Consider the following 14,539-nt stretch of genomic DNA (forward strand, 5'->3'; position numbering starts at 1 on the left):
ATGGACTGCAAGTAGGACAAAAACCTTAGTCCCCACTGCCTACATGATCCACAACAAAGTTGAGATAAGAGATGACAAAGACTACTGCAGTTAACTCTCTACATCTAACATTGTGAGCAGCTGATCAACAGTGAGGTGAGGAGGCAGTGACATTCACTAGTATTAAACATTACATTTCATGGCATTAGTCATCAATTAACATATTTAAAAAGACAAATACTAATCTTACAAGATGCAGTAAGTGAGACAGTAGCTTGCGACTAAAATTGATAAATTGCAGAGCCACACTATTAAAACATTTATTTAAATAATATTCTCATTTTATTAATAGCTATTTCACTATAAGAGCAATAGCTTTAAAAATACCTAATAAGAAAGACTTACTGTTCCTATGGGACCTACAACATTGTAGTCCAATGTGAACACGTCCCACCCAGTATCTCCTCCTGATATTTCTAGTAATCTCACTTCCAGTCTACTAAGAATATCTTCATCTTCATACTGGGCACTTGTAGAACGGACTGCAGATTCAAGAATTGCAGATAAATTGTGAGGAGACAATTGAGAAGCTGGCTTTGCCAACTCTGGCCTAAAACACAATGTGCAAGAAATCACATAACTTTCTTATAGCCTGCGAATTTTGACAAGCATAAATAAATTACACATATGGAGATTATTTTTTTATTCATCACAGAACAAAGACAAGGGCAGTTTTGAAATATTTGTGACTTTCAAATGAGAGAGAATAGTCCTTAAACGACCAACTTATTTTTTCTATACTAACTTTCATCCACAAAGCATTGTTCTCTATTAATAGTTCTTTGACATAGTTTCGTAAAACAGTCATTGGTTTCATAGGATTTGCTGATTAACATTTTCCATTATTTTTGTTTTTTGAGGCAGGAGAGCCCTATCCAATGGGCCTAAGCAAACTTAAAAAAGGATAAGTAATAAAAATAATATTAATGAGAACAACATTTCTACGAGCTGCTGATTTCCCAAGGATGAAGAGAGATGCAAAGACAGCATTCATTTCACAATGTATATTTTACTCTGCAAGAGATATCATCCTGTACTGAAACTTCCTGTGAGACAAAATCTATGGATCAGACTAAGACTCAAATTTGGACCTTGATTGTCACCATGAATGCTCTCATTAAGCTTTTACTTCTGTTAGGTTATAAGAAAAAACATTAATACACAGTTCTCTCCCTCAGACTTCATGCCATTAGCTCACCAATTAACATTTGTTTTTATTGAGAGATGGGCAATTAAACTCTGTGCTCTCTCAAATTGCTTAAAACAGGAACTCCAATTCTCATTTGCAGCCTTTGCTATACTGTAAGTCACGGGTGGGTAATCAGCGGCCTGCAGGCTGGATATGGCCCGTAATTGATTTTTCAATTCAAGTCCACAGAACAACATTGTGGACGAGAAAGGGAGGTGCTTGAATGAAAATTGAAATGTGCTGATTTTAACAATGGCAGCAGGGACTGTATCTTGGTAAACAAACCAGTTATCAGTTGTCATTTTATGCATAATATTGTGTACTCATTGTTTATTTCATGCAAGTGTTTCCATGCATTTTTACCGAATTTATTCACAAAAGGTCAGGCACTAAGAACAGAAAAGTAGATGCTGAATGTTTCCAGTCCCAGGGGAAATGGACAGAGGATTATTTCTCTACCATCTAAACCTGTTTTCTTCTTGTGTGGTGAATTACCATCTGTTGTGAAGGAATGTGATTTGAAAATGCACTTTCCCCACAAAAAACAATGCTCCTCAAGAGCTTACAGGGCAATTGCAGGAGACAAAATTAAAATATTAATTTCCAGTTTGGACAAGCAACAGCAAATATATGTCAAACTGAGGACACAGCAACAAATCGGTTAAAGCTAGTTTTATAGTGAGCGGAAAAATTATCAAGTTGTTTAAGTCTTTTGCTGAAAGTCGATTAATGATCAGTGCCTCTTCGACTGTGCTACACCTTGAGGGGTGGGGGAGTAAAACAATTAAGTTTATCGAGATGAACTGTTGTTCGCTGAATTGGTATGAAGGTATATTACATTAAAAAAAAAAGTTTGTGTGATTTTGCTGCCACATTCTAAGAATTTGCAGCCACTTTGGACGGAAGCACTAATTTGTCTGACAAAGCTGTTAGCAGGTTTTGTTCATGGTGTAGCTGTGAAGTTCAGCATAGTGGAAGAACTATTAGCATTACAAGTATTAGAAGGAATCATCGTTGGTGAAAGTAGTTTGAGGAAAATAAGTTCAATCTGCAGCTGAGTTACCTCATTGGAGTTTGTTCTTTTGGAGTACCTAAGTTGGTTGGTGCCATTCATATTGGTGCATTAATCCATAACCATTTACATCACAGGTACTGTAGTTCTGACTATGTGCTAGGTGCTGTGTTGTTGCATTATGTGATGAGGTGGCCCATGAGCTTAAGTATGTGAATTAGGCCCTTGGGTCACACAAAGGTTGTCCATGCCTGATGTAAGTACACGAACAGCAAAAAATAATATGGTAACTATTTTGTAAAAATCTTCACAGGTTTCCATGCTTAGTTTTCAGGATCTTTTGGCTGAGTACATTCCAGCCACTGTCCAGCAATATATAATCACTCCTAAGTGGTTGATGGCAGCATTATAATAAATTCACCACATCAATTACGTCTGATCCACTGCTTTCATGAGGAGCCCATTGTGCTTGCTTGTACCTTGTGATGACATGTTTGTAACACTGAAACATCAGGAGGCTGAAATGTGTACAGCAAACATGAAGTACAAACAATAACAACGCATCAGTAACATTGGGGATGGAAGTGCAGGGATGGCATCAGTCATCCATTCAAAACAGTTTAGTTGGCACAACATTACTGCCAATGGCAGTCGCCCATCTGATCAGATGGTGCTTATTACCACGAGCACCCTCTCATGAGGTGACACCTAGCAGAATCCTTCATACAGTCTGGACCAGGGCCATTCTGAGCTTGTAACTCTGTCATAGTTCTGACACAATAGCCACACTCTTTGGTCAGTCTATTGGTTTGGTTCTCACTATGGTCTTTGTTTACAGGTGTTTCCTTTGAGTGTTTCACAATTACCCAAGAGTGTGTGTCTTCAAATGTGCAGCAATTACAACAAATACTAATGGAAGCTGTTTGGAGTTATCAAGAGCTAATGACAGCGAAGTTATAGGGAGTTCAAGTGTTAGCAAATGCAACAGGAATGTCTTTCATGCAATCAGTGTCTACAGTGTTCCAACCTTTTAATGAACCAAGTGAAAAGTGGGATGTTTACCAACGATTATGGCAGTTACATTTTATGGCTTGCTAAAATTATGAATTACTAAGACAAAAGACCATGTTCTTGTTGAGATATCCTCAAACTGCATCAGATCATGCAGAAAACAGAGCCACTAATGAATGTTGTGGAACATCAGTTGCCTATAATACTTTCTTTTATTACAAGAACATATTTCAACAACAGAGAGGGTTATTGCAGCCACATTAAAATTCTGGTAGTGGAAAAAGACCCCAATACATCTTATGCAGTCTAGGCTACCAAACTACACAGATTAAGTAAGAACTGCAATTTTAAATGTGTGTACAGGCAGAACTACACTAACTCTATAACCATGGATGATATACTGTTGTTGTAGTAGTAGTAGTAGTAGTAGTAGTAGTAGAAGATAACTTTCTTTGCTAGTCCCCACTTTGTATCTCTTTTGTATCTCTGATAGTACTAAAATGCTCTAACTGTCCATTGGTTCCACAGTATTGGTGATTTACAAACTAGAGAAGTAACAACAGCATAAAATTTATAAAGCAGAGTTACAGTGAAATAAACCCATAATAATTATGTTACCAAATAAGTGTAAAAATTTTATGAACATATTTTTAAAACCACTACTGCCTACCACCCACCATGAAACCTAAAACATCCACTAGTGAGCAGCAGGGACCAGGTTGACTAGCAATGATACAGTGCATCTAAGAGTGCCGCCCCCCCCCCCCCCCCCACCATCCCTGAAGTCAGGAGCCATGCATTGAGGAAATTGTATCTTTCTCTGATGGAAGTAATGTGAACAGCTCAAAGCTATGAAACTGACCATGCAGTCCAGAGTTTGTTTACAATAGAAGACGACTTCAAGGCAGTTAGTTCTCCAGCACTGGTCATGTGGGATGTCATACCACTTCTGGCAGGGCCATGAAATATGCCACAGGTGTGGCAAAAGGGGTCACATTTAGGAGGTATGTTTTAGCAGCTCGGCCACAAACATGCTTCATGCTGTGGAAATGAACCAACAGAGAGAAATCTATGGAAGTGCAGACTTCTCGGAATACAGGCCAGCGAATGTAATTACATACATTCATAGATAAGCACTCATAGATAAGCACTTAGGCTACTCCATGACACTGGTGCTTCCATGTTCTTGTTAAACAAACACTCCTAACTTTAGTGTATCCAAATTTTGAGGCAGAAATGAGACAATGCTTTGGGACTATGGACTCATCATGTGCCTTTGCTAGGAAATTTGCTTCTGGTAGCTTATCCCAAAATGCAAAACATTTTTTGGGTTTAATCTTTCTATGCCTTAGGGTTTGCAGTTCATGAAACAGTACACACCACACAGTATGAAGGACCTTGTGCCACCCTAAAGACTAGGTAATAGATATGCTCATATTTTCTCTCCTGGGTTAGAGAATCTGACAGATTTCAAAGCTTGTGTCACTTAAGCAATGACTTCTCTGTGCTTCTTGAAAGTTCTCCTGGCTGTAAAGGATGTTCTCAAAATAGAACTGGAGAGACTCATTCATGAAGATGTGTGAATACTTATTTCCCATAGTCAAAGGGCCACTCCAATGATAACAGTACCCAAGCCCAACAGCACTTCGACTTAGTGGGGACTTTAAAGCGATAAACACATAAGCTAAAATGGAAGTATAACCCCTACCAACCATGGATGAACTCTGTAAAATTAAGCCATGGCACCTTACTACATAAAATTACCCTCACAAACATATTTTCAAATTCCCTTGGATGCAGCATCACAAGCATGCTTAGTGCTCAATATGCCAAATGGCCTCTGCCATTGCAATCTGTTAGTCTTGGAAGGACAGCCCCTGCCATGTTCCAGCATTTTATGCATCAACACATTACAAATTGTGTCTTATACCTCTATGATATCTTTGTTGTAGGCATAACTCCTGAGGACCACCTTCACAACCTTAGACTCTTGTTGCAGAGGCAGGCATCAAAAGTACTCATATGCAATATGTGCAAGTGTTCTTTCACATGACCATTCTTGACATACTTTGTATTCTAATTCTCAGCCAACTGACTCAAATCAAAGGAATGTTACGTTTTTGTGGTAGACAATGTACAACTACCCACAGGTGTAATGTGGTATTCCCAAGAATAAGCAGCTTTCACTCAGTTAATACTTGGCAGAAATCAAACCTGCATTTGGATCGGACTTCTGTAACACTTTTGCAGAAAGGTGTGCAGTATACTGCTGCATCCATTTTCAATAAGCTACCATTCAAATTCAAAAATCTTAGCAGTAATCCATGTGCTTTCAAATCGAAACTGAAGAGTTTCCTCATGGGTAACTCCTCCTATTCTGTCGAGGAGTTCCTTGAAAAATTAAGTTGATTCTTCTTGTATTATTGATTGCATTTACTTGAACTTAGGTACTGACTCTTTTTTTTGGTTCATAAACATTTTATTTTTATCTGTTATTAGTTCTATGTTGTAATTTTATGTACTGGCATGTTCCATGACCTTTGAGATTTGCTCTCCAATTTGGTCCTACGGAACTTGATGTGTAATCAAAAAAATAAATAAATTCCACAACACTTGTTAATCACAACACAGTGCAATTAAAATGTTCATTAGTTTAGGTTACTGACATCACTCTCGTGTCTTTAATGTTTGAAGTTCTTGAGTTTTGTGGATATTGTTCACATATTTTTGCACACACAATGTGCATAGTTGTGGTTTTACTCAACACCAGCGGTGCACCCAATGAAAGTCTTAATCATGAGCTTGCTAACTATGAGCTGTCAATTTGTTGACAGACATAAGAATAAACTGTTATTTCATAAATTACATTATACTTTGAAAATTGGCTAAGCTGGATTTTACTGCTTTGGGTAAACTACCACAATTTATGTGATTTTGGTTTATAGAAAATGAAGCTGGTCAGAAATTTAGAAAAATACCTGGTCACCATTATTCATGTGATATGAATCCTGTTATTTACATGTGTAAGGACCATACTGAATATCACAGTAAATTACATGAAATTATTAATTAGTGCTGTATGTCATACTGCTGAGAAAAATTAAAGAACAAAAATGGGATGTTCTTGTAAGATCAATGCCTCTATCTCCCATTCATATCCATTGTTCTAAACTTAGTTTATACTGTTCCCAACTCATTATCAATTTTCAATTTTTGGAGGACATGACATAATCATCTTATCAGAGTGTGTTCACTTCCTTTCACAATCACAAATTCAAAACCTTTAACATTATAACTGTTTCATCAACAAGCTTCAGCACACAACTACACCAAGTGTCCTGCAAGGAATGGTCAACATTCATTGGGATGGAAAATGCGTGCCTCAGGAACTATGAGCATTTCATCTTTGACACTATGAAACAAATCTCTTATACTGCAAGCTCTTTGTTTTCCATATTCTAAGAAGTCGTAGTATGGACCAAAAGGAGAAAAATATGTTCAGTAAACATGGTCTCTGAAGTGCACAAGCTATGAGCTCTTGTTCATCTTCACTACTGTGAAACACACCTTTTCTACTGAACAAGAGCCTGTAACTCTTGAGGTATGTATTTTAGAGTCCATGTTTACTAGACTTATGTTCTGAATGATCCTTCTTTTCATACCCCTGAATATTGACCACTACTCCCGGAACTCCTTATATTTGTCTATAGGCTGAAAGCAAACATATGGATAATTTCCAAATAAAGTAAGATAAGTAATATTCTTATTCTACATTATAGCACCAGCATTTGTATGTCTCATATGCCTTATTGCTAACATTACTACACTTCTTTAGTGATGCAGTGAACTTTAGAAAGATACAGATGAATTTAAACTAAAAAAGAAATGAAAAGAAACTTACTTTTATACTGTTATGCAAGTGACAGCATGCACTACCTGAAGCTTTGTTTGTTATAAAAAGGTACAGTCCAGTGGTTTGGATAATCCTTGGGATAGGGACGATTTTCATACCGAACAGAAGGATTGTCTTAGTGTCACCATCCTACAGTAGAGTGTCATATGAATATTACACTACTCCTCCTGTTTAGGCAAATGGTGCAAATGTATTGATTCTTTTTGCATTTGATGTGGTCTACAAAGGGCTGACTATACACAGAAAATGGTATAAATTATTAAGATGCACTTTAAGATCCTAACCTCGAACAACCTTGAAAATTTTCTTCATACTTTATCCGTTTCCAAGATACAGATGTTCAAAGGTACACTACTTGTACACATAAAATATGGTGTGAGATGAAAAGGTAGTTTATAAAAGTGATGTAGCATGGAGAAATATGCTGTAAAGTATCTCCATTATCATCTCAGGACCTCATGTTGTAGCACATTCAAAATTTTTGCAAGTAAAATAAGGTCTGAGGTGGAAAATTAGTTTTCCATTATTTCATTTTCACATAAGTAAACTACCTAAATTTTACTGACCAATACATTTCTTTTCACATGCATTGCTCTGGCAAGGTAAAGAATGGAACCAGTGGAAAATGCTGCTTATGCTAGGAGCAAAGGAGACAGACAGACAGACAGACAGACAGACAGACAGAGAGAGAGAGAGAGAGAGAGAGAGAGAGAGAGAGAGAGAGAGAGAGAGAGAGAGAGAGTGGGGGGTGGAGGTGGGGGGGGGGGAGATTGAGACAATGAGGAAGGGGGGGGGGTGGTGGGGGAGAATAAAGAGAAAGAGAAAGTGGAAGTTTGTGAGAGCCAGTGATAATCAGAGACAGAGTAAATGACAATGAGGAAGAGAGAGACAGGGACAGTGAGAAGAGAGAGCAACCATAGGAAGGAAGCATTGAGATATTAGCTGTAAGAGAAAGCAAGAGGGAGACAATGATAGTGAGATGAGACTGTAGTAGTAGGATAGGATAGGATAAAGGGGACTGGCTGCGACACAGGAGACAATGACAGTGAGAAACAAAAAGATAGTGACAATGATTGAGTGACTAAGGGCAACTGAGAGTGGACGAGTATGAGCAACTTACAGTGATGGGCTAGTGGCTGTGAGTGAGTTACAGTTAGGGGAACTTGTGGGAGTGACAGGTGAAGTGCATGTTAAAAAAGCATGAGTAAGTTCCCATTCCAAAATTTTTGAAGGTGCTGAGGAAGGTAGAATGAAACAAGTGATACCCCCTTTCCAGTCAGAGCCTTTTAAATAAACAAGAACATATTCACATATTTTGTGCTCCAATAGGAGCATGTTTCTACTGGTTAACATGAAAGGCAGAAAATGAACTACTAAGTAACCAAGTGACTTAATTATTAACAGCTGCAAGGTAAAATACTCCGTCTTACTGAAGTAGCTCCATAAGGTGCCCAATGAAGTCTCCTTGGCCTAGGAGGAGATACCTCCTCAGAGCTTGCAGATGGTCCATGAATTTGTACTTATTGTTGAGAACATCCAGAACACGTCTAGATGTTTCACGGTACGCTTGCTCTAACATAACCTGCAGCTCTCCATCCTGGTCCTCGACAAAAAGCGCTTCCACTGTTAACAGAAAAAGCAAATCAAAACATCAAGTCTCCAAGGAGATATCGACTGCACTTGGAATGATTAACACAGCAACAACAACAAAACAAATTTTATATTTATGAGATACTGTAAAAGAATTTGTGGCTTGGTCTATGGTCCAAGGACTTTTTCTGACAATTATCTCTTCTTTCACCTCAGGTAGTGATTTATTAACATGAAAAATTCCCAGTTAAACTGTTGTTTGGAGTTCACATTAAACTGTATGTCCTCCTGCAACTGACTGGCAAGTCAGTTCTAAACTTTCAGAAGGGCATGAACATCTTTTAGTGCCTTCAATTTTATTTATTTAACGAATTTTCTTGAAAAGATTTTGAAAGCTAAGATGGATAATCATGAATTCATTCCATATGAATTACTTTGACAAGAAGTTGTCAGTTGTTCTGAGAACTATTCCAGAACCATCTCTCTTACGAATTTAAATAAATCAACTTTTTAAGTGACTGACTTCTCAGAAATTCCAAAAGTTGCAGAAATCTATGCAAAGGAATCCAGTTGCCAGAGCATCTATAAACAAAATAGAATGTGTCAATATTGAAGAATCTTTGTAATACAGCCACAAGAACATTGTTATTGAACCAACATTTTTTAAAAAATTGTTATCATCATACAAGGACAACTTCACATAAAAAGAAGTATAAAACAAATAAAATCCAAGCCTGTGAATTCATGACTAATTGTTTAACTGTGTTCCTGTGCAATTTTCTGTAATTATGGTCAATAAACTAAGGAAATATACTTCTTTGCAGAACCTGAGAACTATTATTATGCTGAAGATAGTCTTACCATTTTATTTTACAACATATCAAAGATGAGATGTTTTCCTGTGGTATATTGACAAATAAGTTGACCTTCCCAATTACTGAAGCTAAATGTTATCAGCACTGCAAATTAAGACTATTCATGTGTCATCATTCAAATATATACAAACCTTCCTCATAAAATTGTTCCCTGAAATGAGAGTTGGAACATTTCTAGAGGGCAAACGTGTTGTGACAGAATGTCTCTGAAGATTGGGACTGAAAATTCAGCAAATGCTAGTATCAGTACAGAAAATACTGAAATCCTCATAATTTAAGTGGAGAATGTGATGCTGCTAGGAGACAAATTGTGGAACACTGGAAGGAGCACTTTGCCAAAGCTGATACAAAGATACGAGCCCACACATTTTTTCAACTTTAACAAAACTGAGGTGTCGTATAATTTGCTTCTTTCAAAAATATTTTCTGTTGTGGGGGAAAAATATCAAGGGGGCAAATGAACTAAGAAAGAAAGGCAGCACTGCTGTGTATTAATTGCAAAAAAATTCAATTGTTGTCTCCGTCAGTTAGGTATTAGAAGAGAGATAGTAAGAATTTGGAATGAAAAATTAAAAGACCAGACTGTTATCCACGAAGCTGAGAAACAGGAAGCAATTTATTTACGTAAATTGCCTGGCCTTTGGGGGTGATATTGCCGTAATATTTAAAAATCAATCACATGCAAAAATACATGACTTTCTCTTGGAACACATAGCCATCGATTGTAAAATGTAGAAACTGAAAAATCTGGGAGTAATAAAGAAAATAGTATAGAAAAATCTGCTACAGAGGGACAGCTAAACAAAATGAAGAGCCTATGGAATAATGAAAGATATTTACAGCAAAAACTGCAAATTCAGAAATGCAAAAACTATTCTCGAAACTACAATATATCTTTGATCATGCAATCTAGCTGGTATCAACCATCACTCATTCTACACTCATATTCGCACACCATCCTCCTCAACCTCCAGACTCCTCTGTTTCACTTCATCCTCCCAGTGCACTTTTACACATCACTATGTGCCATATGTAACTCCCCCTGCCTGTGTCAATGCGAACACATTGTGTCACAATCCCACATTTTGTGCTTGCTGCATTTTACCACCCAGATATTAGCCACTCTTCCTTTCAACTGTCCATCCCCCTCCCCACATCCTTCCTCCCCTCTCTCACAAGATTGAAGGGGCTAGCTTTAAAGAAAATTGATTGAATGCTTTGGTCTTATTTATGCGTGTATATAGCGACTTGTTACCTGTACATTACATTACAATGCACAAGTGAAACCAAGAAGTTCCGAAGCAAGTGAGTGCCTAGATGAACTCAAAATAGTGACAAGAAGAATGAGGAAAATTTAAGGTCAGATAAGGAGCACATATGCCTCGAAATTACAAATCTGTGAGAAATATATCAAAAGAGAGAAAAAAAGACAGAAACAATATGGAAATTGACACTTATACAGAGTAAACAAAATACTAACTCAACAAATCTTCAAGCACCTTAGGGACAACAAATAAGATGGATCTGGGAGGTAAAAAATATTTAGAATCATAAAAACATAAAAGAATCTGCAGAAATAAATATTTTCATTATTAAAGTATTAAAGTTAAATGGATTCCAAAGTACAATTGCTAAAACATGACATGTGACTTGGCCTGATAGAGAAGGAAAATGAGTCATAGTCAAAAATAAAGGTTGTTTACGGAAAGAAAAGCAGCAAATATTCGTTTTATAAACATATGTCCACCACTTTGAATGATTATCTCATTTCCCACAGACAATATGGTGTCCATTCCTACTATCTGTACATGACAACTGCAGTCTTAGGATTTCTGCATTTTTTCAGTAAATACCACTAATGGTTTAGGCCTTATGCCTGTTGCAACTGGCTGGCTGCTGCTGTATGAGGAGCCATCTATAATCATAGGAGATGTTATCAGCTTGTTACCAATCCCTCCAGCAATTAATGTCTGTAGATGAATCTTCTTGATGCCAGTACTTTTTTATTCAAACAGCTCCTCATGTGACCTCATAATGACTTAATGGACCCTGTACCAGACCTCACCACCTCAGAAAAAGTCTGAGGTGGTACCAGGAAGTGAACCTGGGTCCTTCTGCACTGAAGGCAGCACTGGTAACCATTCAGCTACAGAGATGTTTGCACATTTTTTTAATTCATTTATGTCACCTGGCTAATTATTTTGAATCATAATATATTTTAGACAAAATACTAGTTCCATATTTTTTCCACCAACACACCAAAATAAAAACAAACATGCATAACAGATCTTAAATGATACAGTTACTTGAATAGCAAAACACAGTTTCAGTACAATACTGTAGTTTGACGAACAGTACTCGCCATGTGACATCATCATAATGGCAAACAGGACTCCAGGTACACAAAAGGCAAGTATTGTGCATGCTAAAAAAATGAAAGTAAAATGGATTTACTTAAGAATAAAAATGACTGCAGATTGGAAAAATATTAATTTAAAGTTCTGCCTGAGTAAATATGGTAAATATGTGACAATGCCATTCTTATCACACTGCAATAAACTATGTGACTGACAACAACATCATTATATAATTCTGAAAAGACGAGTTGCAGTACTGTGTATTATTAAACTCTAAAGGACATTGTCTAGAAGCCCAGCAATGTTTTCAGTCTGTGTTATACCATGTCAACTGCTTAATACTTGAACTATGCAGCAAGTGGTTTGTTTACCTCTACTCTTTTCCGTATCCGAGAACATAATTGTCACTTAGCATACATGGCAGCAACACCAAACTATCCACGTTGACTTACAGCTTATTTATTAATTGCAGACATGATAAACATAAAAGTCTTTAACAGTAATCAAACATTACAGTAATCAAACATGACTTCGCTTGATGTTAAATCGTGTGTGTGTGTGTGTGTGTGTGTGTGTGTGTGTGTGTGTGTGTGCGCACACACACACATATTTCTCTGCCCTGTATGTTGAGGTTAATTCCAGCAACTCCTGTGGGGATTTTAGATACTGTTGTCAACAACCAATTAACAAGAAATGTTTGTGTATATAATTTATAAACATTTTGTGGCAGTTGTGTGAACTATGACGAATTAAAGCTCCTGCCACTGTCATTGCAATCTAGCAGTGGTAAGCATACAGCCATATGACTGCAGTACTAGGTCGGTACAAGCTACCGCTACTGGTGGCTGATGCTACCTACTGCCTACTTCTTAAATGATGTGCAATGCACCATTTATCAATTATTAAAACTAGCTTTTCTTAAAATGTGCTAGACATCAAATATGTAACACATTAACTCACTTGTAAATTAATCAGACATTTGAAGTAGTTTTACACATAAGAGTGTGATTCTATAAATAATCTGGGTGTGAAGGATCACTAATACTCTAAAATTGGTCCCCACTTGCATCTTGTATGCAATTTCCTTTGCAGTGTATTTCATTTTCCCAGTATCCTTCCAAGAAACCTACAGCTTCCATTCCTTTCCTGTAACACTGACTTTACCTCCAAACACTTTTACTTGCACAAACCGTGTTAACTCTAAATTGTGAGATTTGTGTACTCAAGAAAAATATTCATTCCTCCATGAGGTACCTTGTATTACAAATTATTGATAACAAGAACATTTAAGTAACTCAGTTGTCTTTCTTGTTAAACCACTAGACAAGAAAAATTATACCGCTTGTGCTTTCCAAAGTGCGTCGGAGGGCTGCACGACCTTTTATAGGGCCGTGATCTTGGCATACTTCACGAAGAAAGTTGATGCTCTTGCCTGTGGCAAGAATTTTACAAGCTTGTTCCAGAGATATGAAACTAGGAACAAGAGATTCCCTGTAAGGAAAAGAAAGTTAATATTGGTTTATTGAATTTCAATGACAACAACACAAAATTCATATACCATAAATCAAAACTTACTGGACATAATACTTGTCATGCCACAAGCGGTTGCCTTTAACACCTGGATTTGCAGCTATGAAGAATTCATTGTGAGGATCCTCCAATTCTCCATCCAAAATCCACTTACTTAGCATTATGAACAAAGGACGACATACCTGCAAAAATAGGTAGCTCTTCTCACTACTCACAGTTGTTGCATAAATATATTAAATGTGCAACAAATGTAACAGGGCCTTATCAATGATTATTGTTATTGTTAGCTATTTGCTGTTTTATTAGTATCTGTAAGAGAAAATAATAGGATTTATATGTGTTCCTAATAATGCAAACTAATAACAACAAAAATGTTTTGAAGATCTTGTCGCATCAAACTAAATGGACATGTAGACATAGAAGTAAGTCTCTGTCACAACTGTGTACCATAATAAAATCATTGAGAAATTTTACTTTTATAAATAATCATGGCAAATTAAGCTGCTATGTTTCATTACATGAAGAAACTGCTATGCATCACTACAGGAATTACCCTATACATTACTAACATTCACAACCATTTATAATCAGAAATGAAAGTATAGTAAGAATGATATTTTCGTTTTTTAAGACAGGTTACGGATGCTGAGGTCACATGTTATGGAAACACTAGTTGGATACCCTGAACAGTGAAATATTGATGGGCAGTGCTAATTTTTGAGAAAAGAAAATTCTGAAAATTATCTCATTTTCTTGAGAAGTACAGCATTATTTGTCAGGAGTGGTGATTACATATTCATTTGGTTAGCCATACAGGTTTTCTATAGTCTCACAGGAGAGAATATCATTGAAACTATATAAGCCCACCTGTTTGTACAAATATCTGCTGACATAAATTTCATTTTATTTGCATCTGGAGTGTTCAGTTCTCCAGTTCTCAGGGCTGGGGGCTGTCTTCCTGCTGAAGTTCATTCTTCATTTCCTTATTGGTTTGTTTTTCTGTATTATGTTTGCAGATTTCTT

General features: G+C 36.8%; 1 protein-coding gene across 1 annotated transcript in view; it reads right to left on the minus strand.

The window, feature by feature from the left end:
- Positions 1 to 14,539, minus strand: part of LOC126470779 (gamma-tubulin complex component 3-like) — a 223,444-nt gene that overhangs the window by 79,469 nt on the left and 129,436 nt on the right. Inside the window, exons 5-8 of the mRNA XM_050098787.1 lie at positions 13,562 to 13,698; positions 13,326 to 13,477; positions 8,595 to 8,787; positions 385 to 589 (exon numbers count right to left, since the gene is read on the minus strand). Coding sequence (XP_049954744.1) covers positions 385 to 589; positions 8,595 to 8,787; positions 13,326 to 13,477; positions 13,562 to 13,698 — 687 coding nt within the window. The remainder of the gene's footprint in view (positions 1 to 384; positions 590 to 8,594; positions 8,788 to 13,325; positions 13,478 to 13,561; positions 13,699 to 14,539) is intronic.

The sequence above is a fragment of the Schistocerca serialis genome, chromosome 3 (assembly GCF_023864345.2).
Source record: "Schistocerca serialis cubense isolate TAMUIC-IGC-003099 chromosome 3, iqSchSeri2.2, whole genome shotgun sequence".
Lineage (NCBI taxonomy): Eukaryota > Metazoa > Arthropoda > Insecta > Orthoptera > Acrididae > Schistocerca > Schistocerca serialis.